Here is a 27,372-nt window from a genome sequence, read left to right as displayed (position 1 = left end):
TACATATTTAACCCAGTGTGACTCCAATGCAATAAGACAATCCTTAGCAATAATGTTCGTAGAAAGGGATGAACAAACATTGGATATCTTAGCATGGTGTGCAAAGTGTCTTTGAAAGGATGAGGAAACTAGACAAGTACAAAACTACAGTTGGATTTTAATCCACCATGCGATATTTTGTGGCAGCATGGTGGCACGGTGATTAGCAGTGTTGCCTCATATCAAAAAGCTCCTGAGTTTGATTCCCACCACCTGGCCAGGTGGAGTTTGCGTGGGTTCTCTTCCTTCCTCAGACATGCAGTTAGTGGGGTTAGGTTAATTGGAGACTGGTGATCAGTTATGGATCGAAACAGAACCAATACTAGTGAGAATCCAAAGAAAAGCTTTGAATTTCCTTTTAAAAAGCTGGAGAACTTTTCCAGAACACTACTTAAAGAAAGCCTGTCTCAGATAGTTCAGACTTTGTTGAAGATTAAAGGTGCTCATACTAAATATGGACTTGTTAGAATTGAACAGAACTCTGTTCGTACCTTATATACTATAATTTTCATGTATGTATCACATTTCAACAAATTCCTGCACTTGTTTCCCATTTTTCATAGTAAAATATAAAGAAACGAGGGGTGGCTCAAGACTTTTGCACAGTGCTGTATAAGGCCCTGAAAGCACTCATACTCACAGGGAGCTAGTCAGAGTCAAACAATACTCTGAAACTGTCGAACACAGAATGAGTCATTCTGCTTTTACCTTCAGCTTTCATAGCTGAAAATAAAATGAATGGGACACTGGTGGGAAGTGACGTCTGTGCCCTGAGCTTTGCCAGATGTGCCCTGAAATTAAAAAGAATAAAAATATCAAGTCCAAAGTTCAGCATTGCATGTAAAAACATGGTTTCGGGAAGCTGGGTGCTGCACGTACTGTAGTGAGGAGACTCGTGGTCTGATGATATTTGCAAATGCTCCCGTTTACTCTGATCAGAGGAGAAATGTTGACTCATATCAGCAAATTGAAAGTTGTCTTTGGCGGAGAGATGCAGAGCATATGGGAGGTTTTCTGTTGAGAATTATTAACAGTCATGGGTAGAAATGAAGAGATGAATGGGAATTAGATGGAAGGGGAGCAACATAGAAAGAGCAAAAAAGGGAGGTGAAACCCAAGCAACTGTGGATGCTTTCCAAATAAAAACTCGCCTGAGAGAGTGAAGTGATGGAGGGATGAAAGAGAGGAGGAGGGCGAAGTCTGAGTCATGCTGAGAGATGAGGAGAAAGAATTCAAGCAGAGAAAATTTATGGGGAATATGAGCTTCTGTAGGAATAGAAAAAAAACTTCAGATGGGTAAAAAAAGTAAGAGACGGAGGAAAAGGGGTTATTAGTATTCTGGCTGAGAGAGGAGAAGGGAAGACAAGAAGGAGGTAGAGGAGGAGCAATGAGAGACGGGTGAGGTGACGGTGCAAAAGGAGCAGAAAATTAATGGGAACTGACAAGAAGGAGAAATGTTATGTGTCTACATAAAGACAAACAGTGCTAACTATTTATAGCTGGGAGTGTGTTACTGAGTGTGCATGATACTTAATTGTACAGCTGGTTGTGTGTGTGTGTGTGTGTGTGTGTGTGTGTGTGTGTGTGTGTGTGTGTGTGTGTGTGTGTGTGTGTGTGTGTGTGTGTGTGAGGGAGAGTGAGGGACGTATGAGCACAAAAGAAAGTGATGAAAGGCTTTTCAGAGGACAATAGTTGTTAAATTGCTTTTTAGCACCAAAACAAATGGAAGAAAACCACATGACGGAAACGTGTTGAAGCGGAGTCCAGTTGTTTTCTCTGTTTTTTCCAGTCCTGCAGGCCAGATGTCCCCACAGTAGTAAAAATGTCCTGCTCATTTCCAGCACTTTCATAGTCCTCATCTTATGCTGCTGCTCAGTTTGTCTTATGTCTGAAACAAACTGTTACTGGCTCCTTGCCTTTTAAGACAGCTTTATTCTGATTGGCTTCCCTTCACAAACACAGGATCTGATGACCTTATTAGGAATGTCTTTTCTCTGTGACATCACAGAGTGCCAGGAGTAGAAAAAAATTATAATTTGGAGTGTAAACCAGGTCTTTTTATCAGTCTGAGCTCCTCCTCCCCTGAGCTCTTTAATCAAGGGACATTATACATGTTACCTAATGCTCTTACTCTCTGTCTTTTGTTGCCTTTTGTTATTGTTGGAGTCAACTTGTTAAATGTTGTCATTGTGTTTCTTAAATTTGTAAAGTCTTAGTTTCAAACTATAGGATCAAAGATATTCCTTTGTCTCTGACCACCTCTCCAGCCACTCTGGTGCTGGGGGAGGTTTTATTTTAAGCACATCCTATCTGAAAGATCTGTTTCTTGTGTGGAAAGCTTCCTGCTTTTATGATCCTTTTGGTGAGCAGGAGATCACACAAAGGCAACCCCAAACACATTCTCACGTACACAAAACACACACATTCTTGCACATGCATAGACGTGCACACACCTACACACATAGTGCCTTCTTTTAGAACCATAGGGGGGTTTACGAGGGGAGGTGCTTGTGTAAACTGTTTTCAATCAGGCTCAGGGAGGGGCCACCATCCTCCATGACTGGTTTGGGGTGAGGGGAGTTTCAGCTGCTTGTTTAAAAGTTGGTGGATAAACTGTTTTGGGTTTCTGAAGTGGACACAGTTTGAGGACCCGTGCTTTAACCAAACGCTCTTCTGATTGGCTGACTCCTCATTTATGTCACACATGTCTTCTCTGCCAGGAACAAGCTATTGTAGCTCCTCCCCCTTTAAATCAACTTATGAGCGGTTCACCCAGAAAGCCAGTAAAGGCGTCCTGGCCATCCGAGAGGCCAACAACAAACGTAAGCACATGCATGCATATACCTGTTCAGGTATATGCATGCATGTACTGCAACAGTGTTTTTTAAGCACAAAAAAATATTGTGCTGTATTGCTAGTGGTGTGATAATTGCTATACCTATTTAAGAAGCGAAACAGTTTTTTCCCTGTGTGTCTTACTTTACTATGCAAATTCTGACTTTTAAGGTGCCTGGAGCGCAGCATGACACCTTAAAGGTGGTCACCGTGGAGCTGGTCAATGGCCCACCCTGTCATCATGTGAGTCTTTGGGATCATATGAGCAAAGATGTGAAGTGAGGGGAAAAGTCCAGCTGGCTTTAACTCAACCACTAAAATTACTGAGAACTCACAGAGAGAAAATATCCATTTTAGCAAATTTCATCAAAAGATCAAAGTGTCTATTTCTGGCTACCAGCTCCATCCTATCTGTAAAAATCAAATGACAAAATGAGGATCATTAATCAAACACCACAAATATATGCATGTGCAAGAGTTCAAGGTCTGATCAAAAATGTGATTTGATTTGTTCCCACTTCATGAAAGTCTCCGAACCAATTCAAATCAAGACAAGTAAATAAATGAATACATGTTCAGATTAGGTTGATGCACTTTTTCCCTTTTACCTAAAACTAAACAAAAAATAATAATAATAAAAATACAGCCACTTCTTTTGGATGGAAGAAGAAATAAAAAAAAGAATATATGTGAGTAACAAAAGTAATTTATTTTCTATCTAAAAGTAGCTCAGCTCCAACCAGATTTCTGTCTGTTGGTTTCTTTTTGGTAATAATGTTTTTTGCAGAACATCAGGCTGTCTTACTATGATCAGAATTCATGCAGTCGCCTCTGGCTGGTTTTTGGAGTTGCTAAGATTAGCTTGGGAATTAGCTTAAGGTTAGAGGTTTTTGAGGGAAAGGTCGGGGCGGCTCGTCTTCAGAAGATGTGTTTAGATGAAGGCAGCAGTGTGGCTGTCTGCTGAGTAATCCTGTCCTTGGCAGCTGGAGAGGAGGACTTACTCCTTAAATACTCACCCTGACTGCTTAAAGAGCTTCAACACACGGGGTTTCCTCTGCGGGGCGGGAGGGGCTCATCAGCTGAATATGTGGCTTTACAAACCTGTTGCAGTGCAGTAAATATAGAGCACACCCTTCATAAGAGCAAAATGAGTTTGCTCTGTTCATTTATTTTTACAAATATCACCTAAAACAGTCTAAACGATCATAAAAGAGTTACAAATCAAAGAAGGGGACACAAATGCAGGATGTTCAAGTAAAATCCAAACATTTCATGTTTACCATCAAATTCTCCCTGCTGGCACTGTCCTGGAGAATTGGATGAACCCAGAATCTCAGTTTCTAAGTTATCAAGTATTTTTATTTTCACTTGTCCTGGTAATATGAGCAGCATTCACTCTAGTTTAGCTTCATTTTGAGTCCTGAGTACCGTTTCTGCTCATTTCCAGTGCCGTTTATTGTTTTTCCTCTCATAACAAAGATAATTATGGCCTCTGTAGTAGCTTTAGCATTTGCACATCCTATAAAGTTACCCTAAAGGTTTCTGCTTTAATTCAACCTTGACACCTCAGCATCATTCTCTGTGATATGAATGACGATTACACAGTCACATACTAACACACACACACAAGGCCCAGCAGCAGGTTATAGGCTTCACAGAGCTCACAGTAAATGCCACAACGATTGATCCCATACTTGAGTCCGGCAGAATCGATACTCTTTGTTTTCAGCTCACAGTGTCGTCCCCGCTGCTCGGCTCCCCGCTGCCGCCAAAAGGCCTCCGAAGCAGCGTTTGGGCTGCTCGTCAGGCTTCAGAAACCTAAACAAAACGGCTCCAGAGGGTCGAGTTCACCGGCTCTGTGCTGAGCGGGGAACCAAAGTGATGTAAACGAAAGTGCGAAAGCATCCAGCTGAGGAGAAAAAAGTAGAATCCTCCATTCCCGGCTGTTTCCGTGTCTGGCAAGGGTTTCATCTGGATAAGGTCCCATTAGTCAAGCACACCTGAAGCCTTCACTATGTAATCTATTCTTTTTCATGTTTTATGTGCCATACTCTGAAGTACATTTAAGATATTTAAAGTGATATTTTGTATTTAATGAGAATTTTGAAGGTGCAAGCATTTCATGATATTTCCTTTCTTGTATCTTGTATCTGTCCTATAGTCACCACTGTCTAGAAAAGACAAGTTTTAGGCAAATGTAGAGAAGAAGTAACTCCAGGAGGTGTTTTTTTGTAGTCAAAGTCATTGTACTTCTGGCACAGCAATGAATCTGAGGTATATACATTATCTGTAATACCTCAGATTGCTTCCTCTTTCTTTGGGTTTAGCTAAATCACTGTTAGTAGCTGCAACACTGTTAGCAGCTGAGTGGTGCAAAGCTCAGAGAGCAGCGCTCCCCTGCTGTTCTCTCATCTGACTGACACTGTGACTCTGAAATAAAAGCTGCAGATATTAAATTATCAGCTCTACTCCTCCTCACTTTGCTCAACACTCAGGCGTCAGAGGCAGAAAACGGCTCCGAAAATTTAACTATCTGCTCGAAACACATGTTGTTCACCATCTGGCTAAATAAATTAGCTTTCTTTCTCCCATTTGCGGCACACAGAAAGCCATAATATATGATGATAAAGAACATGTGGCCACGTCCAGGTTAGTGCCTCCTGTTAGGAGGGGTGAGGCCGATAGCACACAGCCTTCAGCCACAACTGCCTGTGCTGGCACACTTTTCAGCTAATGCATCTCCGCCCCTGACTCCAGTATCAAGGTGGATGAGTGTGAAAAAAATATAAATAACCCTATAAAGTTGTTATGAAGGGCGAAGCAGTCCACAGACACCAGCACTGTTTTTGTACACTCAGAAAAATTATGGTTCTTAAATGGTTCTTCAGATGTCTTCATGGTTCTTTAAAGAACCATCATACGTCAAAGAACCTTTTTATTTTGTGGATGGTTCTTCAGCTATTACAAATGGTTCTTTAAAGAACAAAAGGTTCTTCATCCTTAGCAATCTAAGTTTGATGGTGTAAATGGCATAAATATTTATTCACTATAATGAGGCTGTGAATTATACTGTGTGTTTTCTTTGTGTGCATGTGTGTGCGAAGGGGGAGGGCGGGATACCTGGCAATTACCCTTTAAGAGAAGATGGTAGGAAGCTGAATATTCAAATAAAAGTTAGAAATATTTGCAAACAGTAGACACAATACACACATTCAAATACTGTACTTTAGTTTTAAATTTTAATAAAGCATTACTATTTTCTACTCCAAGGCATTGCTTTTGAGATTATTATATATTTTTGAAAATATAGCATAATGATAATACTAGTTATTGTAAACTTTACAAACCACCCAGCAGTATGTAAAGTCAAATTATAAAATACAAGTAAATAACAATTGCAGAACAGAATGTCAGTGTAATGAACACACACTTCGTTTTGACAAAGCGCACTGCTTAGGTAAATGATCTGAGTAGTTGTTCATCACTGAGCAATTTGTTGATGTTTCGAGCCAAATAAATGACAGGGAGAGAGAGAGTGACGTCAGAACACGTCATACTATAACCTCCCGGGAGCGGACGGAGGGGTCCGTCGTTGGGATGCGCATGCGCAGACAGAGTGTGCGAGCGGCGGGCCTTGACCTTTCGGGAAAAAAAACCTCACGGACGGTGACAGCGAAACGGATAACAGTCTTCAGTACCTGCTGGACTTTGAAGCTGTGGATTCTGGGACTGTTAGAAAAGGTAAAACATTTTCATTAAAACCTTATTACTGTTTTGTTTTTGTTACTCGTCATTGTAGCTTGCTGTTAATGTTGTGCTAACAGTAGCGATTAGCTAGATACGTTAGCCGTTGATGTCAGCGCAATTTAGTATCCAACTGTTTTCCTAACAAAACCACTGTTATAATTAAGTGAAGCTGCTCCCAGCTAATTTGAACCTTTGGCTTCTAAAATATGTGGTTCAATTGCGTACTGCGTACATAACCTAATGTCAGCTAGACCGAAATTAAAATGTAATATATTGTTAAAGTCACTAAAATGGCGCCTGAAGCCTGTTGTGACGTGAGCTCTGTGTCTGCTCTAGAAACTCTGAAATTCTGTAGATCTGAGCCGTACATTAAATACTCACATGAACCTGTACTTTGAATTCTGTATGAGCTGTATAAAATGCAGCTATGCATAAGAGTTTTGAATGAATAATTCGATTAGATTAGATAACTCTTTATTGTCTAATCAAATTATATAGAAATGAATAGAAATGTGACATGAGAAGGTGTGTCTTTGACTGTTCCTGCATAACTTAGTTTCGGACTAGTTGACAAGTTATGCTCCGGTCATTTGATGTTGACAAGTTATGCTCCAGTCATTTGATGTTTCCAAGATAGATGTTCTTTTGTAATATAGTTAATTTTTTTTTATATTTCATTTATCCACCATCATACATACAAGCTAAGAAGAGGTCGTTATACTAACAAGAGGTATCAACGCTGGGCCAAAGTTCAGCACATGGTTAAAGTTTGTAATCCAGCCAGGGTGTAAATATCACTCAGCAGCCAGAGCTGAAGCAGGTAGCATCAACAGATAAATCTACTCTACCCGGCTTAAATCACAAGAGCACCTCTGACCAAAAAGCTGTAGATTTTTCTTGTTTGCACAAATTAATCCAGATTCACATTAATTGTGTTCACAGCTCCAACAAAATGAGGAAGAGGAGGGGGAGAAACACAATTAGGTTGAATTACAATTGGATGGAAGGCGAGGACAAGGAGAAGGAAGCTTAGGATGAGGAGGAAGAGAAGCAGCAGGAGCATCTTTAGGGCTCCCTATGATGAGGTTTGTTTCATTAATATGGTCCTCTCACAAAGAAAGATGACTTGTTTTAGTTCACCTACTTCCTGTATTAAATAGTGATGTGCAAAATGTTGTGAAAAACCATAGAGCAGGCACGTATAGTGCATCTGCAGGTAAATGAACATCAAATCTCTAAGACAGACTGAAATCTGTATATTTATCACCCTTATGATAAAACCCACGTCAGCCATTGGTTTATGGACTTTGTATTTTGAAGCCTCAACATTTGCTTTATTGCTGTTGCTATGTTGGGACCATATTAGGATGAGGGATCAGAATCTGGAGTCATGCACACTATTGTTTCATTTAGTGTGTATTCATAAGATTCGTACAGCAGATCCAAGTTGTGCCTTGAAAACAGGAAAGTCGTCTGCATAGAGGAGAACTGTAATAGCAGGCTTTTACAAAGTGAGGCTTTGTGCACTCGTTTTACTTCTGTCACCCTGTTTTGATGCAGATTTCACTTGAAATCAGGCAAGAACTGGACTTATTTTTTATAATGTGTTCTTGTGAATTAATTGTGTATCGCATATGTTTGATTTGACTTTCTGCAAGACAACAGTCGTCCACTGGCCAAAAAAGTTTTCCAAATACCTCCACGTGATCTAGCCTGGATTTAGAAAAGAATAGCACAAAAAATCTGCACCTCCTGCTTCAGATGAAATTTGTGTTTCTGTGTTCAGAGGCAGCGGTGAGAGGGGAGACCTCGGCTCATCCAGCTGGAGAGCCTGACCAGGAGGAGTCGAACATTAACTCAGCTCTTCCAGGGCACCCTGCAGACTTGGCTGTTGGCAACAACGAGGGATGACGTGAACGCCAAACAGGAGTCCATCACAGGTCAACTGCAGGTATGCGAGTCAGACCTTCTGAGGAGGGTTTCACTTCTCTCTCTTCTTTATAATTGACTCTTTTCTCTCTCTTTCAGCTCCTTGTCTCAGAGTGGGAGGGGTTTGAAGCACAAAGGGAGGAACTTGTCGTTTGGTTGGCTGATATGGATGTCTGCCTGAGTGAGGTTGACCAGCTGACAGGAAACACCAGTGAAAAACTGAAACAACTGCAGGTGTGGGCTTGTTTTGATATGACATATATTTGATATGAAACATACGTCAGAGACATTGTCCTAAACTGGACTAACAAAGGACCATGAGTACAACATGAAATGTACATTACATAGCGTAAGGCTGAAGTTCATTGATCATTTTAATCATAAACTTGTTGAAATATTTTTACTGAACATGCAAACATCTGCTGATGAAAATGTGTTGATTTATTGGTCTGTTATGAAGCTATTGCTATTTCTAATGTGTTTTATCACTTTCTGATGTTTTATTAATTAAACAATACATGTATTATTTGTTGTGTTATCTGTAGCTATAGTATTTATATATATTTATTTATAGTATAGCAAATATATTTAATTATTACTGTTTAAAACACTAATATGTGACATGTATTAGTAGTGATGTTGTGCTGAGGGTTAAAATGCCTTTTTGTCTTTTGGTAACTACAAAATGACAATAAACCATTAATATATGTCTATGCTGTGCTAGTATTTATTTTGCCCTACTCAAATTCAATTTATGATGCATTTTATTTTGAAAGATTTAAAATGGTTTTTTTAAAGAACCACTCAAAAAAGGTTCTTTAAAATGGTTCTTTTAAAGAACCATTTGAAGGACCTTTTTAAAAATGGTTCTTTAAAGAACCATTTTTAAAAAGGTTCTTTGAAAAACCATTAAAGGTGCCCCAAAGAACCATTTCTTGATGGTTCTTTGGGGCACCTTTAAAGGTTCTTCAATGAACCACTGAAAGAAATGGTTCTTCAAAGAACCATTGTTTGAAAGGTTCTTTGTGGCACCAAAAAAGGTTCTTCTATGGCATCAGTCTAAAGAACCACTTTTGGTTCCAGTTGGCACCTTTATTTTTCTGAGTGTAGGAGGCTGCTAAGATGTTTATTTCTGCTGGAAAGTTGGTCATTTTAACAGGAGAGTGAGTGGGGCTTGACTCCCTTTTGAACAGAGCCTCTAGTGGCCAACTGAGGAACTTCTGTTAATGAAGCTTAAGCGTTGCTCAATAAGGATGATCTGTAATCACTCATCTTCCTGCTTTCCTAGGTGCTTAGTTTACATCACTAACACTTTCCCACAACGTCTCAGTCCTGACATCTAGTCCAATCATCTTCTTGACTTCTTGTCTTTGGGCCAATCGGCCTCTCCTCTGCATGGCTAAAATCTGTGCTCTCTATCGTCCTCCGCCATGTCCACCTCACCCAAGTCACTGAGAGCGCCATCCAAACCTCAGTCTTCATCTTCATCACCAGTCTCCAGACTCAGGGGGTCCTGTCCTCAGTCCTGTCACTGCTGGGATTCCTTTCTGTCATGGTGGATCATCTGAGTTAAATCAATTTCTCTGTCTCAATAAATCTAGTTCAATTCTTCCAAATCATCTCTCGTTATTAAACTTTCAAACTGGCTTCATGTATTTTTCAGCCCCAAAGATTGCTGCTTGGGTAATAACAGAGAGACATCCCAGTGATCTGAATATGCCCCAGGAGCAAGTGCTTAGCGATGATGAGGAAGAGGAAGGACTCCCCACTGGAAGAAATTTAAATATTTATATTGATGTAGATATTGAAAGATTGTCCCACAAACAAGGTCATCATTTTTCCTTTTCCTAATGACTTACCTGATTAATTAAAGGTTTTACCCTCTCCACCTTCTTGTAGTGCAAAGTGGCACTACACTACACTACACTACACTACACTACACTAACAGATTTTGGGGGGAATAGAAAGTCACAGAGATTGTGTCTTTAGATCATTTTATGTTTTATAACAATTTAAAACAAGCACCAATTATCTGCTGTACCAGTCACAAGCCAGTATTGTTTTAACCTACACTTTGTCTCTTTTTTGTCATCATTCCAAAACAAAGGCCCATTTGTTGTCTCACTGCTTCAAATTTAGTTTTTGGAGTGTAAGCTAATAAACTGGGCGAATGAATTATGAATGAAAAATCCCACACAGCCCACACCAGCCTTTGCCAGCAGCATCCATCCCATCTCATTTACCTCTCCTCTCACCTGGTTTCCTGCCAGTTATCCAAGCATCCTCTCCGCAGAGCTGATTAGAGGCCCCTTCCTGTAAAAGAGGACAACACAAGGACGACGCGCTCATCGTCTGCCAGCACAGCTCTTAGATTTTAGCCGGTCTGGCCGAAGCAGAGGCTGCAGCTCGATGAAGATGGATGGTCTAATCCATCGTGCGGAGAAAAGGTGGGTTAAAGTGGTGGCTTGCAAAACTGTCTGTCACACGTTTAATGAGCTAATCACGCACTGCTCCAAGCTTGTGCTTATGATCTGCAAGTCAGCTGTTATTTCACTTTATTTATCTTTGTGTGTGCATGTTTGTTTCTCCTCAGCTGAAACCTAAAAATGTGTTTCCTTTCTTCTAAGCAAAAGGCTGTGCTGATTATTAGGCATGAAAAATGATTTAGATTTGCTCCAGAAACTTACAAGATTGCTGTTTAAGTCTCATTTTTTCAATATCAATCAATATTTTTATATAAACTGTGAATCACAGGACATGTGAAACTGTTATTGATGAGCCGGTCCTGCAGTTCTGTGCAGGTTTATAGTGATTTATGTTGCTTTTCTCTAAACTGCTTTTTTCTTTTTCTGCTTACAGATTCTCAAAGCCCTGTTCTGTGGAACCGGGTACAGAAAACCCTCCAAGCATGACCTGCTAAGGACAAAATAACTGACAGGCAAATTTAGAGATTATATCTGGTAAACCTGGTGGAATATTTAGAATATTTGTATTTGTATAGAGCTTTACTAGTCCCTAAGGACCCCAAAGCGCTTTACACATCCAGTCATCCACCCATTCACACACACATTCTGACAGAGGCATGGCTGCCGAACACTGGCGCCACCGGGCCCTCTGACCACCACCAGTAGGCAACAGGTGAAGTGTCTTGCCCAAGGACACAACGACCGAGACTGTCCAAGCCGGGGCTCGAACCGGCAACCTTCCGATTACAAGACGAACTCCCAACTCGTGAGCTACGATCGCCCAAAGTAGAGTTAAAAGAAAGATAATCTTTTATATTCATTCCACATTCATCAAGTAGCATAAATGGCATTTTGTGAATGGATGACATCTAAATGAGTGATCACGCTGCTCTGTGACTGACGAGTGTATAAATAACCGAGTGTTTGTGAAAGAAATGCAAGTAAAAAAACAAAAGTTAACTGAAATCATGTCTAAAAGTTGTTATTAAAAGGTGATTTTATCTTGTTTTTTGTAGGATTAATTGCCTGTCAAAACCAGAGACGAGAGTGGGTAAATGTCATAAAAGTCAAGATAAAATCTACAGTTTCACTCAATGCAAGTTTAACAAACTCAAACTATTACACAACAATCAGCTAATCTGGCAGTAATCAAAGTAACAGGTGCCTTTTTGTACATGAAACGCCAGATTTTCATTCTGCTTTGCAAAGAAACTGTGTGCTGCTGGAATCAGCCATCAGCAGACGCGTACACTGCAGCCATAAAGGACGGACACATACAGAAAACAATACTCTGGTAGTCTCCGGTGTTTAAGCGATGCTGAGCTGCTACTAAGGGATCCAAAGTGTGCCATGACAACATCGCCTCCACCATCACGTGCCTGAAATGTTTGAGCTTTCAAGCTCATCAGACCAGGCACTGAATTTCCAATTTTCTGTTGTTCTGTTTTCAGTTATTGTTCAGGTGAAGCTGTGTGAAAACATTTTCACCCAAACACTCACTGCATATTTTCTCTTTTTCTAACAATTCTCCATAACAAGATGGTTGCGACGGAAAATCTGTGTAGATCAGCAGTTTGTGAAATGCTCAGAGCTTCCAGTCAACTCTGAATGTTTCATGGTTGCTGCAACATTCAGAGTCACACAAGTTACCTTTTTCCCCCAATTAGATATTTGTATTAATGAGCAGTTGAACAGGTGTACCTAATGAAGAGACTGGTGAGTATAAGCATCAGAGAATAACAGCTCCTAACAACAGGTTGGAATTTGTTTCTTTAAATTACCCTGAACTACTTTCACCGTGTTTAACTGTTCTAACCTTAGACGTATCTAAGCTGTCTGCCACTCGGACTGCAAATGCTAAATCCAAAGTAAGATGATATTTCTGCAACATGCTGGTTTTCTTTACAAGGAGCTGTCATATTGTCCATATTTTTCTACAGTGGATGCTTCATCATGTCTTCCGTTTATAATTAGGGCTGGATGGCTTCTCCAGTCTGCAAGTTGAAGCTTTTTTGGCAAAATAATGAGCCCCGAATTGTCCCCAATGGTCCATCAGATTATATGTGTGTGTGATAGTTAGAAAGCTAAAAAAAAAAGCACTTTATAAGAAGCCTTTATAAGCTTGTAGCAGCAGTTTGAAAGCTCAGAATACAACAAACTGCTACATTTATTTAGTTCCTCATGCCACAACTGTCAGCTGATGTTGGTGTGCTTGTGTGGTCTACTCAGTTTGTTTGCTTTAAATTTAAAAGAAAAATTATTTAAAAACTTGTCAGTCAGAAACAGAAGTTTCCAGCGGAGCTCTTAAAGTTTTGTACTTTAAACCACATCTCAGAATCTGTCTGTGCGGTGAGGTTTACTCAGATGTCCTGTTGGCTTCAGCCGACCTTTTTTCCGGTAAAGAAGTAACTTTGAATTCAAGTTAATTGAAACATTTTGATTCTTCATCATTTTGTTGAACTAATGAACCCATTTGTTTTAGCTTTTTAACATTTCAAACATTTGGTTTCATACACTTTAGTCATGTGACCAGAAAGTAAAGATAAAAGCTAAAAAGTAGTATAAATAAATAACAATTATTTTTTATCAGGAAGGTTTGACTTGAGCTGGTTGCATGTGGTCTCACTAGAGGGCGCCAAACAGCAGTGAAAGAGAGGACCGTTGATTTATGTGAGACTGGAAATGTTTTTGTCTCCTTGCTCGTCCACTAAAGTTTCAATTCTAGAGTCTAGAAGAGGAAAGCCTTCCCTCCTCGATTCCTTCTCTGTCTCTTTTCTCTTTCTCATCACCGGTGTGTGTATTGATCATTGTCTCCTCGCTGGCTCACATCTGTTCATAAACCTCCTCGTCCCTCTTTTTTTGTCTCTGCTCTGTAGTTTGTGAAATTAGATCATCTCGTTTTATTCACAGGCTTCAATTTGTCTTGATTGGGATTTTTAAAAAACATCTACAGGCCAAATCCTTTTTTTTTCTTGAACTAATAGATCATTTATTTATCATTATAAAAATTGATCTATTTGATGTAGCCCGCCTGTCATACAAATCTTCTCCGTCTGGTCAGTTAAAAGCAGCACGGTGTGCTTTGCTGTGCATATTCTCACGATGGTTTTCTCTGTGGCTTTTCTGGTCTTCCCATCACACACCTGCACTTGTTCTTAGGAGGAGCTTTTCTGTCCCCTTTATTATTTTCACTGGACACCAGCTGCTCCAGTTTTCCCCCCAGAGGATTTTATCATGTACCTATGAAGATGATGCAATTGCAGAGCAACAAAGATCAGCAGTGCCTCGTTCTGACAGACGTCTGCTGCTGTTAGAGAAGGAGCTTGATAATGTCTGACACGTCTTACTGGAGTACTGGAGTGGAGTTGCTGGCCCTGGAAATGTAACCATGCACCGAAGAGTCATTTAAAATTCAAACGCTGTTGTTTCTACCTGCAGAGCCTCAAACGTGGCTCTCTGTCCTGGTAACAGTGAGGGAGGAGCCTGCAGTCGTTAATAAATAGGTGACACTTCATGTGTGTTTAAGGCCATCAGATAAGAATCTGAATCGGTTTTAATTTACAAGCCAGTTCCAAAAAGCAGAAACACAATTCAGTGATCTGCAAGCCCTTTTTAGCCAGAGGTGTAGATTTCAGTGAGGAGCAGGGGAAACATCCCCGCTCCTTCCCCACGATAAAAACACTAAAGAATCAAAAGACTCAGAAAAAATGTTAATGAGTATTTGTAACATGACAGCTCTTCATTAGAGTTCTGAGAGTTTAAAGTTGATCCATTAACACATTAAAGGCTACTTAGTCTATTAATTTCTGACACTGTCCCAGTTCAAGGAAATAAGGAAATCTGTTTAGTTTGCTGCCAAATCAAAGTGAAATTCATTGTAATCACTCAATATTTTTGGTGACAAATAACCAACACAAAGATCAGTTTTCTCACAGCTGTCATTCCAACATGTTACAGAAAACTGATCAAGGACCCATTTAGGATCAAGCATAAAAACTAAATAAATGTAAATTCCTGCGACCATGCAATGCATACTCACGTCACGTCTTCTCCATGTGGTGTTAGTAAGGTGCAGCTTAACAAGGAGCATACACACAATCCTTCAGCAGAGAATCTACACCACACTCAGATTTCATTGTAAATAAAACGTGGCACTTCCAACTGATTTTTAAATCAGTGCTCTGAACATGACCAGGTAATACTTTCAGCGTTTAGTTTCCATGGTGATCTAATCAGATTAAAAAGGAGACACCTTTGGGAAGCAGAGGACTGTGACTCCAAACTCAACTTGGCTGACTTCCCTCGCTTTGAAGAAGTACACCCTTCATAAACAAGAAACTACAGGAAATCTTGAAGGAAAGAATAGCAGCAAATAATTTATATCTTTTTTTCTTACAGAGAAGCTGAATTTGTCCATAAATTACTTCTGATTGATACTTTCAGGATTCATGAAAGCCCACACTCGCTTGATGTACCTAAGTGAAAGTATGTCTTCTTCTTCTTCCTCCTCTGCCTCCATCTCACCGTAGCATCCTCTTCTGTCGTATCCACCCTCTGCATGTCCTCCTTCACTACACCCATGAATCTCCTCTGAGGTCTTCCTTTTTTCCTCCTGCCTGGCAGCTTCATATTCAGCATTATTTGTCTGTTGTCCTCTCTCTTCTGCTCACACAGCTTTGTCTCCCTTACTTTGACTCCAAACCAGAGAAAATCATCTGGCTGTAGTGCAAACCAGTATTATAACTATTATCTCAGTCTGTTTTACTAAACAACTGAAGAATAGAAGAAAACATTTTTCCTATTAAACAGGAAGTCTAAATAGCGGGAGCTGTTGATTATATTAGAAGCTCTCAGGATGATTGTTTAGCTCCTGTCATCAGTAGATCCGTGTTTCCTTCTGCAGAGTGATACAGTTGCCATGAAACTGCTCACAACAAGGCCGAGATTTCTGGAAAGAGACATCACTGCTCATTTTTTAAGCATACTTTTGGTGCTTTGAGACAAAATGTAATTTTATTAAAGGAAACAGAGAACTATATCTTTACAGCCAATTATTCCAAAACTGGGCAACTTATAACAAAGTATCTTTAAGGATGAAAAAAACTAAATGCAAAAAGATGACCCGTCACTTTAAACTGGATACCAGAGATCGTGGTTCAGGAGAAGCAATTAGCAGTTTTAAGCTAAAATCTCTGTTCCCAGCATTTTTGTAGACATTATCACTTGCATGTGTTATAAGGCTCTAAGAGTAAAGCCTTAATGCCACATCACTCCGTGTGCCTGAATGAAAGCGCAGGCTGTGTGTTTGTTGTTCTGGAGGCTCAGCGGGTTTAATCGCCCACTCTCGTTCTTTGGGTTTAAATCTGCTTCTTGACCTTTGCACTGCCTCTTTCTCCTTCCTTCTACACCCACAGACACATCCATTCTTTAATAAAAAAGGGGAAATGTTATAAATGTCATCAGCTTAAAATGAAATCATTAAAGGTCACTCATACAAACACTTTGAGCCTCCTGCAACTTCGAGTCAGCTGCTCGGTGGGAAAGGATGAAGAAACAGCAGAAGGTCATGAAGATGATTTCAAACTTTCTTCATGTATTATTTTTAATGTGTTCTGCTCCTGATGCTCCCGATGTTCTGCATTCCTTCTGCCTTTTGTTGACTGTCATTTTCTTTATTTAAGTTTCTGTCATAGCAAATTCAAATACTGATGCACGGTATAGCAGAATACTTTTCTGAATGCGTTTGGGTAGAAGGTTTTAATCTCAGCTCCGATGGAAATGAAGCCAGAGAACGGGGCAGTGAGAAGATCGAGAGGAAGAGCAGCTCATTTCAGGAGCTTTGACTTCCTCTGGAAATGCAGTGACATAGTCTGTGAATTTTAGACAATGTTTGTACAGTCTGTGCAGCAGAAAGACAAATATCAGACAGGAGCAAGCGAGACTTGAATTATTAACCAGCTGTCTAACCACTGGGGTTGTCATAGCAACCAGGTTTCCTTTCTTTTTTCCTAGATAAGGCATGGCTGTGTTGGATCATGGGGCTTATCTGAGCAGCTAGAATGCACCCCTAACCAAAGACAAAGCATTTATCAGGCTCTGCATTACATTCAGTGCAGATATGTGCACAGTTACACCATCACGCACACAAAGGACGCACATTTATCTCACCTGGGCTCTGCTTTTGAGAGCTGTCCGGGCTTCATTCAAACATACAAACCAACCTTCAGTCCCTTTTTGTTTCAGAGACGTTCTTGCTAACCCTCTGGTGTGTCTGACCCCGAACAGAGGTGCCCAGCTCACCTAAATGTCACACTCTTTAACATACTGTCTATATGAAGAGAGTTCAGAACAGGATGCCATATTTATAGGCTGACCTTTATATGTTACCCTCCACTGACTGACCTGTAGAGCTGTATGTTCTTTGATCCGCAGGGCTAGATTGTTCTTTTGCTTTGTGAGTACTAAAATACACCCATGCAGTCTGTATAGAGATACGGTATCTGGATAATTATCTACCTTTCATTTATTATTGGTTTCAAAATGTGTTCTTTTTTCTTGAAGATGTGGTCATGCTGCATAGATTGCATTTGTACCTTCTAATATCTGATCAAAGTATGAACTATGTTCTTGGACTTAATGTTCTAGGCCAAGCAGTAATACCAGGTATGAATGGGGTGCAAATGTCACAGGTTTGGATGCATGTATTTGGTGATGTTTGTGGTTTAGACTGAAAGTGTTAAGTCTTATTTATTACAACATGATTTGACTTTATAAATTATGGTCCCTTTGAGAAGAAAACAGATGATAAACCAGGCAAATCTTTATGATGTGTGAAAACTCTCCACACATCATGTCAAGTTTCAAAACACCAAAATCTCAGGGTCAAAACGTGCAGGCTGAGGCTTCAAAAGAAGAGCTTGAAAATCAAAATGCAACCTCATGACAGCTACGTTCATCTTTTATATACAGTCTGTGCATTTGTAAAACACAACAGTATTGTGTGTGCATTCATAGCCTCAAAAGTCTTATACCTGCGGGTTTCTGTCGGTTACCAAAATCTATTTAAAACTTCGGTGAGCCACGCTGAGTGACATTCCTTCATTACTCCATCGTGCTGCTGAAAATACTCACAGGACCACCATATGTGGATTCCAACCATACCGTGTCTTCTTGTTTGATTAACATTAGATGAAACTTACAGTGATAAGCCGTATCAGATTACTCAGCCTCGTTATTACTCATTATTATTCTATTTTTACAAGGGGAACTTCATTTGTAACATGTTTTCAAAGCTTTAAAATAAATATCCAGCCATTCTCTTCTGCTTATCCAATTCAGGGTCGTGGGAGATAATAATATTTTTGGATGAATTAATTTTCCATATGATCCAATTCTCTGGTTGCTGAATATAACCGTTTAGATTTTCTGGCTGAAGTGGAAAGCTTAGGACCAGATGTGTCAAACATACAGCCCAAGGGCCAGAATAGACCAACAAAAGGATCAGATCTGGCCCAGTGGACGGGTTTGCAAAACATTCAAATCTAAGCCAGCATCGGCATCATTTTTGGAGTTTTTGTCTCTTATTTTTTACAAAAATCTGAGCGACACCTGTAAGCCAAGACGACATCCCGATGCAGTTCTGCAGCATTTTTCTAATGATAGTAGACTGACAGAAAGAGGAAAACTGGCACTGTTGAGACTATACTCAGTTTTCCTAAGCCATCTCAGGCTGCTAATCATCTATTTTATGGTACATTACATATGAATGTTTTCAGAGAGTACATGCACATTTTTACACTTAAAAGAAAATATATTTCAATTTCTATATGTTTTTATAGGTTGGACTGTTTTTTCTGAGTCTCCCCACTTGAGATCAAGTTGAACTGTAGGTGGTCCATGAACTAAAATGAGTTTGAAACTCCTGGGGTAGAGATTTATTTGGTCACCAGCACATTTGGTGACCAAATTAACGCGACTGCTGTTAAAGTTCAGAGGCTCTGCCACCCCTGTAGTTTTTGCTACGAACACACAAGCCTGCATTCAGAGATTTGTTGGGGGAATTCAAAAAATCATTGTGATTATTTCCCTGTAAGTTTCACTGTAATATTTCTTCATTTAAATACATAAAACTAAGCTTCAGTGGGATTAGCACTAGACTGACTATGAAAGTTGCCCTCCTGTCTGTGTGTGATATGCTTCACGTAGTGGTGGAAACCCGAACATCACATGACCGGCAGGATCATCCTGTGACTGAGCCTGGACAGGGCAGCAGTGGGGGGGTGTCCTAGGTCTGACTTTGGACCGAGGACCAGATTAACACATCAGTGCTCTCACCTTCCTCATTAAACTCTCTTATGTAATTTTTGACAGTTGTCTTTTTAATAAAAATAGATTCTTTGTGCTTGCTGAAAATAACACAGCTACAGAGATGGATTTATACCCAACTGATCACAGATTTCTGACAGTACTAAAAGGTAAATCACATTTCAGTTTTATAACATTGAGAAATCCGTTTTGGTAATTGTGATTTCAGTTGATTAACCTATTATTTAATTTAATGTATGATATAAATAAATTACACACAATCATCAATAAATTGTGAGTAAATCTTTGATTAAATTAGAAGAAAAACGTTTTTGCTAGAAAATGATGGTGGCCTGGAGCAACAAAGCAAAAGCCTTTCACCATTTGAAAGGATGTTATTCCAGATTTTCTGCAACATGAAGTAACAAGATGTCGTTATTCATGATATCAGATTTTCATTTCATGAGTCTGATTGTAAAATAGAAAAATAAATACAGTAACATAAAATTGACATTGGCAACATCATTGCAATGCCTGCAGAAATTATGGGGGAAATAATGATAATATTAAAGCTGTTAATGAAATCTGCGATTTTGTGTGTTGTTTGCTGTCCTTTTGGGCAAACGAATCAAATGCAAAACAATTGTAAGTGGATGTTTTGTTATTTATGTTATTATTATTCCCATGATATTGGTATTTCCTTCCTAAAATTCCCAGTTGCCACAACATGGTTTTGTTCTTGTGTTTTCCTGTGGAGCTCCTTCCAGGAACTATTCTGAAGAGTGGCGTTTAATTCTAATTATGCCATTACAGATTGCACATTTGCACTGTGGTTCTGTTGTATAGCGACCTCTCAGACTGAGCAAAGACCGCACAAAAAAACGACGCTCTTAATTAAACTCGTTCGCAGCTTCACGTGACCTTTAAAGTTGGGCCACTGAGGAAGGGGGCGTGGCCCGGGAGGACAGCTCATATAAATGGCGTGCCTCGAAACTTCTTTCCCGCTCTCGCTTCTTCTCCGAAGGACGTTCGTATCCCAGTGTTCTCTCAGGTAAGGGTTTGGTTTCCCGCATTTGTTGCCTTTGTTTAGTGGTTGAGCTTTGACAGTTTTACCTGCTGCTCAGAGTAACAGGTGAACGAAACACACAGAAAGTAGCGTTTTTATTACACGGTTTCTGCTTCCTGTAAAGTTTTGTTTTGAGTTTTTTGAAACGTTAATCTTTTAATTCTTGAATGTGCATCTTTTTTTTTTCTTCTTGTATAAGTGAATTAAAGGCTAAACTGTTTCCTCCCTCTCAGTGAGGTGTAGACCACATCAGGCACAATGGTGAAGATTGGAGTCAATGGGTAAGTTTCTACACCTGTCATTGTGCAGGTGTCCTGGCAGAGGTTTCCTTCTCATCGGCTTAATTAACAATCACTACCCCATGTGTTGCAAAGGGGTGTTTGGTTTGATGCTAGTAAAACTTGAGTAGGTGCAACTAAGTCTTGCATTTTATTTGTATATCTTTTAATAAAGTTCAAAGCAGGCATTTCAGTATACCCCGGATAAGATTCTTGGATTTCTTTGGATGCTTGATTTGTATCCAGGTATTTTAACTTCATCCCCTGTTGTCTGAATGCTGTATTGACACAAGTGTTTATGTCAAAGGTTGAAAGTGTTTCTAAAATTTAGATCAGTGGGCAATTTAATTGAATTGTAGGGCCTTCGATTTGGTTTTCCTCTAGTGACATGTTGTCCTCTTGTGGTTTTACTTATTGGCTCATGAAGTAAAGATTTAATCAAGTGGCAAAAGCAGTTTAAACTTAACACCTTGTTGGAAATGTGCTAAACCAATGCCTTATGGAGGCCAAAATACAAACTGATTGCCAATGTTTGAAAGCTGAAACGGCAACTTGTCAAGATGGTAAAAGGGCAACTTGTTAAATGAACATAAATTAAACAAGGCTTGAAATCTAGAAATGCCAGACACTTAAAGGTGTCTAAATATTTAGCTGCCTCACAGAGGACTGCTGGAGTGCTGCCTGAGCATCATCTGAACCCTAAAAGCAGGACAGGACTGCGGTCTGGACCTGTCTATTCTCTGGTTATTTATAGTCTGGTGGTGTCACAGTTGGCGTCCGCTCTTCAACAACGCCCTTCTGTCAGTATCGCTGCTCTCTTCAGCTGTCACATTCCTCTTCATTCTCCCCTCATCTAATTTTAACTCCTTAACCTTTCCACTGGAGATCAGTGATCGGCCGACTCTGTGTGGACACTGCTCAGACTCGGAGATCACAGCTGAAACATTTTCTCTTCCTCTTGTGAAGCAGCAGCAGCTGCTGCTGCAGAGCCGCAGGGTGATTTGGCTCCCTGATTTTGGACACGTACCTCACAATGAGGCTCAGAAACAGAAGATGGGCTCCAGTCCATTTTGGCCTTCTGGCTGCTCAGCAGCTTTCCAAAACAAAGGAAATCTGCATGCCTGTGGCTCTTCCCCCTCCTGTCAAACTTTGTCAATGATGGCAGCGCCTGACAAAGAGTTTGAGAGGATAACTTGAGGGTTTCTGCACCTGACAATTAAAATGATTCACTAATGAGACAGTAGTGAAGCTGCTTGTGTTTAAAGCTGCTAGAATTGCCAAATTTCATAAGTGTCCCCCAATGGTACAACATTAGTGTTTTGTTCTTGACCCCTTACTAACTTTAAGGATATGTACACTACTGACTTTGCCACAAACTAGACTGTGCAAGCAGCCTCCATGGCAGCATGCTGTCATCCCACCTGAAGTTAAACTTGCTAACATTTTACTGTGCTAGTGATTTCTAATATCAGTTAAATGTGAAACTGTTACATCTGACTTGTGATAATTTTATATTTGACAAAAGTAAGAACTTTATATTCAGTAATTACTTTACATTTAACTCTAAATTTCATGAGGTGAATGGCTTTAAGAGAACACCAGTTGATGAACATGGACTTTATCTGATATGAGCAGGTTCCTACAGATATGAATTTTCAAATTGCTCCCCTTAAGACTTTCCTTCCTGTTTTGCTATTGTCCAGATTTCCTCTTACTCAACCCATAAAGTTCTCTAGCAGTTTCAAAGGAGTCTCAGCTTCCTGATACATCAAAGCTGATAGTCGTTTTGTGTGCATGTTGTATATTTGTCTCCTGTTGCAGGATACAGTTGCAAACAAACTATGTAATGTGACTCGTGTGAACTGAAGGCATGCAGTGTTGCATGACAAAACTCTGGTGCTCAATAGTTCATGCCACAACTCACTGTCTTCAGCTTGATCTAAAGCCAAAGCTAGTGGTGGCCTCAACCCTGAATTTACTATCGGCTTCCCTCTGACACAGTAGTTGGTATGCTCGTCCATAATGGCAACGTTTAACTTCTGCAGGCTTTTAGCAACTTCTTTAGGAGAGTTGCATGTTGCTTCCAGATCAGTTTACATGAAGAAACATGTTTCACCACATCTTTAGAAATCTTGAATTGAGCAGCCTTGTTTGCTCTGATAGAAGCTGAAATACAATAGAGCCTAAATGCAGTATTATTGAAAGGCCATGAATACAATCAAATTCCAACTATGTGCTTTTGGTTCATCCACATATGAAATCCCACTTTAAGTTTGTTCAGAACTTAAACTTGATGAGGAAAATTTTGCCATCTTGGACAAATTTTTTTTTTTTTTTTTTTTTTTTTTTTTTTTTTTAGTTGCGTTTTGTTTTTTTTGTATGCCTCCAAATCTACTTGGAGGCAGCAATTCACAAGAATGGCCTAATCTGTTTGGGTAACCCACAAGCAACTGTTGTACTCAAACACCTCCACACACTCAATTCTGAAGCACTAACTCAACTTGTCACAAAACATGAAAAAGTTAGAGACAAATGTTTGGGTGATTTAAAAACTTGTCTTTGTAGCATATCTTGATTTCTCTCGGAAACTCTTACTTCACAACCCTCTTTATCTCCATTACTATAACGTGCTCTGAACTTTCGACCCTCATGCTTCCTTAGTTCCACACTCTTCAATCTGCCTCACTGACAATGCCCATATTGGGCCTAAACAGGCTATCAGCTGCTGGTGCCAGCCACTGTTATCTTCAGTCAAGGTTGGCAGGCCTTGCATGGCAAAGCCATCCTCTGCAGTGACTCAGATTAAACCTGCTGGTCAGACAGGAAATGAATAAAGTGGACATAGTTGCAATTTAAAAACTTGGGCCTGGAACCTGATATTTTAATTGGACTATGCAGACATTACAAGGGTCTTCAGTTTGAATTCAACAAAATATTTCATCCTTACTGTCTCACAACAACCTAGTCGTTCTTGCTCCCTTTCATCTGTACTGATTCTTTAGTCTGACCTGCATTTCAGATTTGGACGTATTGGTCGTTTGGTGACTCGTGCTGCTGTTGCTGGTGGTAAGGTTGAGGTTGTAGCCATCAATGATCCCTTCATTGACCTGGAATACATGGTGAGAGGATGAGTTTCTTCTGCTCTATAAATTGATGGTACTTAACAAGCCTGTTTGCGTTTCCTACATTACTAAACAGAATCAAAGTTCTTAAATGAAACATTTTAAGCAAAGACTGCATTGTCAAGGACACCAGGAAGTTTTAGAGACCTCATGTTGACTTCTCTTAAGAAATGGCAGGTTTTGTTGCATTTTTAATGGTCACCTCTTAATGCAGGCCTACATGTTCAAGTACGACTCCACTCACGGCACTTGGAAGCACGGAGAGGTGAAGACTGAGGGTGGCAAGCTGGTCATCGGTAACATGCACATCATGGTCTTCCAAGAGTACGTAACTGTCACATGTGCACTTTGTCCAGCAAGTTTGCCTCAGATTGAATAACTAACTTCTCTGAACTGCATAGGAGGGACCCCGCCAACATCAAGTGGGGTGATGCTGGTGTGGACTATGTTGTAGAGTCCACTGGTGTCTTTACCACCATTGAGAAGGCTTCTGTAAGTTGGCTGCTGTTGTGCTTTCTCACCTGTCTAAAGTGCAGTTTCACCCTGAAGATGACTGGATTGTTTCACATGTTGAAGGAACAGTTTTCATCATCCTGACCTGTATCTCTAAATTAATGCAATCTTTTTGGAATCTAGTTTGCATAATCTTGGAGCTTCCTGAAGCATCAGTGATTGTACAATCAGTCTTAAGCTCTATTTTGATTTGTTAGGCTCATCTGAAGGGTGGAGCTAAGAGGGTGGTGATCTCTGCTCCCAGTGCTGATGCACCAATGTTTGTAATGGGTGTCAACCACGAAAAATACAACAACTCATTGACGGTTGTCAGGTGAGTGTTGGTACTGAGTGCTTACAGATGCCGTGCGTGCGTGTGCGTGCGTGATTCTATAATGGCTGTTTGGACAGCTGGCTGCAGATGTCTAGATGGCTTCTTAAAGTTTGTTTGGTGTAGCATCTCTGCACTTAAGCTGTCATACATTAAGTTGACATGTGCTTTCTCCATAGCAATGCTTCCTGCACCACCAACTGCCTGGCTCCCCTCGCCAAGGTCGTACACGACAATTTTGGCATCGTGGAAGGTCTCATGGTAAAGAACTGATACTGCTTCTTTTGAGTGAATCTCTTATAACCAGAAGATTTTAGGAACTTTAAGAGCAGTCGGCCAACAAACTGTACAATGCGTTCAGCAACAACTTCATTTAGTTACATGTTGCTAGTACTCGCATATGTATACATTGCACTTTTTTTTTTTTTTTTTTTTTTTTTTTTTTCCCCCCCTCATTGTATTTTGTCTTTTGCACCTTTGTGGTCCAGCTACCCAATTTCGCTGTGCAAAAACTGCACAATGCCAATAAAAAGCTCAAAGTCTCCTCAGTTTGACATTCTGGGGAGGGTCATTCTTTGTGGCAGACTCACCAAATTTTAGTCACTGATGCTGGAGACTGATGGCCCTTCACAAACATCACATGATCAGAAAGCTTGGATACTGGGTGTCTATATCAGGGTCCTGCTTTCCAGTAGTTCTCTTGTCACAAAGTGTTTCTGCTGCATCAAGTAAATGTGGTCCCTCTACAACATCAACAAAGCTACTTGCCTCTGAAATTCTGTTTAACTTGTCCGACAGCTGCTCAGATTAGCTCACATTGTTGGGACGATCTGATTCTGCCTCTGAATAACCTTTACCTGCTCTTTCAGAGCACAGTCCACGCTGTCACTGCCACACAGAAGACTGTTGACGGGCCCTCTGGTAAAATGTGGAGAGATGGCCGTGGTGCCTCCCAGAACATCATCCCTGCCTCCACTGGAGCCGCCAAGGCTGTTGGCAAGGTCATCCCTGAGCTGAACGGGTACTTTTCCTCTAATTCTCCATTTTAAAATGGCACATGTGTCTTCCTGAAAAGGATCAGGACGGTGTAATGACTAAAACTATCAGCAAAATGCCCTGAGCTTTGAATGTTTGTTACAGTAAACTGACAGGTATGGCTTTCCGTGTGCCCACCCCCAACGTGTCTGTCGTCGACCTTACTGTCCGACTGGAGAAGCCTGTAAGCGTCTCATAATTGACATAAAGCTGATTCATGTTCCCTTATCTAGAGTTTGCATTTGTCTAATCTGAGGATTATAATTTCTCATCTCAGGCAAAGTATGAAGACATAAAGAAAACTATCAAAGCTGCTGCTGAGGGACCCATGAAGGGAATTCTGGGATACACAGAGGACCAGGTACAAAACACCCACATCTGAAACACCAGGCTACATTATACTCTTAAAAGGGGAGAATGAGACTGTTTCACTTGTGGCCACACAGGAGTCACTAGGTGGCAGCATTTGTCTAACTAGCTTTACAGATGTGCTCGAGGACTGGCACACTAACAGAACAACTACACTTGCACTCTTTCTGTTCAGGTTGTGTCCACAGACTTCAACAGTGACCCTCACTCGTCAATCTTTGACGCTGGAGCTGGCATTGCACTCAACGACAACTTTGTCAAGCTGGTTTCATGGTGAGACTCGATGAACATGTCTCTAGTATGAAACTGCATTTATTAAACTCAGTTGACCAAAGCTTGTTTGCTGCATTTAAATGAATTGATTACTACAAATGGAAATCTGAATCTCATGTAGTATGAAATGAGTAAAAATGTAATAGACTGGTATTCCTAGTCACCGAGTTTACACCTAGTGCCCCAAGAAGACAAACTTCTGTGATTTAAACAGTTAGCCATTATGCACTAAAGCCTGCAGCTTTCCCATCTTCATTCACGTTTCCACTGTTGAACCTTCTGCTCTCATTTTTGTACCTGCAGGTACGATAATGAGTTTGGCTACAGCAACCGTGTGTGTGACCTGCTCGTGCACATGTTCTCTAAGGAGTGAAATCCTGATTCATCATTCCTTCACCTGGATGTCACAGCATCTGCAGAAAGGACAAACTGAATAACCTGACCAATGGGGAGAGAAAATGTATTGTCCTGCTTAAAATAAGCTTGTCCCCTGTTCTGTCAGAAGTGATGTTTGTACAGATTCTTTGCAGTATTGTTACTAATCTTGTGGCTCCTTTGCACTTGAAAATAAAGAACACAATTCATGAGAAATGTGTAGTTTCTTTTCCAAAAGGAAAAACGAAGCAGGGAGAAACTTTGCTGCCTATGCAAACTTCATGGATATTTGAAGCCTTATTTCAGATCATGTTTACATTCGGTGTAAGAGCTTTCAGCATTAACCCTGGTATAAGGCATTTAAAGCACATTGTGATATGCAATTTAAATTGTATATAGTTTAGAATGGACAGGTGTAGCATTAGACCTGTCCAGACTGGCTTCTTCATACAAATCCAGCCCTTCAATGACATCTAGTCTGTAAAAGTCACTTTTGTGACTATGGAAACACCTGACATGTGTAATGAGTGTAGTTGACAAACGCTGGTTGTAACTGAACGTGAGCTGGCTCTATAATGTGCTTAGTTTTCTCCATGTCACCAAAGTGGTTTTGCATAAAGTTGAAATGCATTTGTAGTCTGACTGCTGGAAGGTCGTTAATGCATCTGGAGTTGTTCAAACTGTCTAGTTTCTATAAGTGTCATCTCTGTAA

General features: G+C 40.2%; 1 protein-coding gene and 1 long non-coding RNA gene across 2 annotated transcripts; both read left to right on the top strand.

Annotated features, from left to right (window-relative positions):
* The first annotated feature begins 6,398 nt into the window (after positions 1-6,398).
* LOC146682454 (uncharacterized) lies at positions 6,399-9,263 on the top strand. The gene is made up of 4 exons (XR_014917720.1): positions 6,399-6,615; positions 7,564-7,706; positions 8,408-8,572; positions 8,650-9,263. It is a non-coding gene; the product is annotated as an uncharacterized LOC146682454 (long non-coding RNA).
* Positions 9,264-20,285: 11,022 nt separating this feature from the next.
* LOC146682453 (glyceraldehyde-3-phosphate dehydrogenase-like) lies at positions 20,286-26,865 on the top strand. Its single transcript, XM_085445302.1, has 12 exons — positions 20,286-20,370; positions 20,619-20,666; positions 23,683-23,782; positions 24,000-24,109; positions 24,187-24,277; positions 24,496-24,611; positions 24,788-24,869; positions 25,478-25,629; positions 25,749-25,827; positions 25,921-26,004; positions 26,188-26,285; positions 26,589-26,865. The coding sequence occupies exons 2-12, from the start codon at positions 20,644-20,646 to the stop codon at positions 26,656-26,658; spliced, it is 1,005 nt and encodes a 334-aa protein (XP_085301428.1). The 5' UTR covers positions 20,286-20,370; positions 20,619-20,643; the 3' UTR covers positions 26,659-26,865.
* Positions 26,866-27,372: the final 507 nt, after the last annotated feature.

The sequence above is a fragment of the Copadichromis virginalis genome, linkage group LG22, assembly GCF_057382275.1.
Source record: "Copadichromis virginalis isolate Kocher_CV1m ecotype Utaka linkage group LG22, C_Virginalis_male_GT1.1, whole genome shotgun sequence".
Classification (NCBI taxonomy): Eukaryota; Metazoa; Chordata; class Actinopteri; order Cichliformes; family Cichlidae; genus Copadichromis; species Copadichromis virginalis.
This window is presented reverse-complemented; position numbering and strand designations above follow the sequence as displayed.

Coding starts and splice junctions, on each gene's coding strand:
- LOC146682453 (XM_085445302.1), top strand. CDS start 20,644: ATGGTGAAGATTGGAGTCAATGG. Junction 23,783..23,999: donor TCATTGACCTGGAATACATG/GTGAGAGGATGA, acceptor CTCTTAATGCAG/GCCTACATGTTCAAGTACGA. Junction 26,286..26,588: donor TTTGTCAAGCTGGTTTCATG/GTGAGACTCGAT, acceptor TTGTACCTGCAG/GTACGATAATGAGTTTGGCT.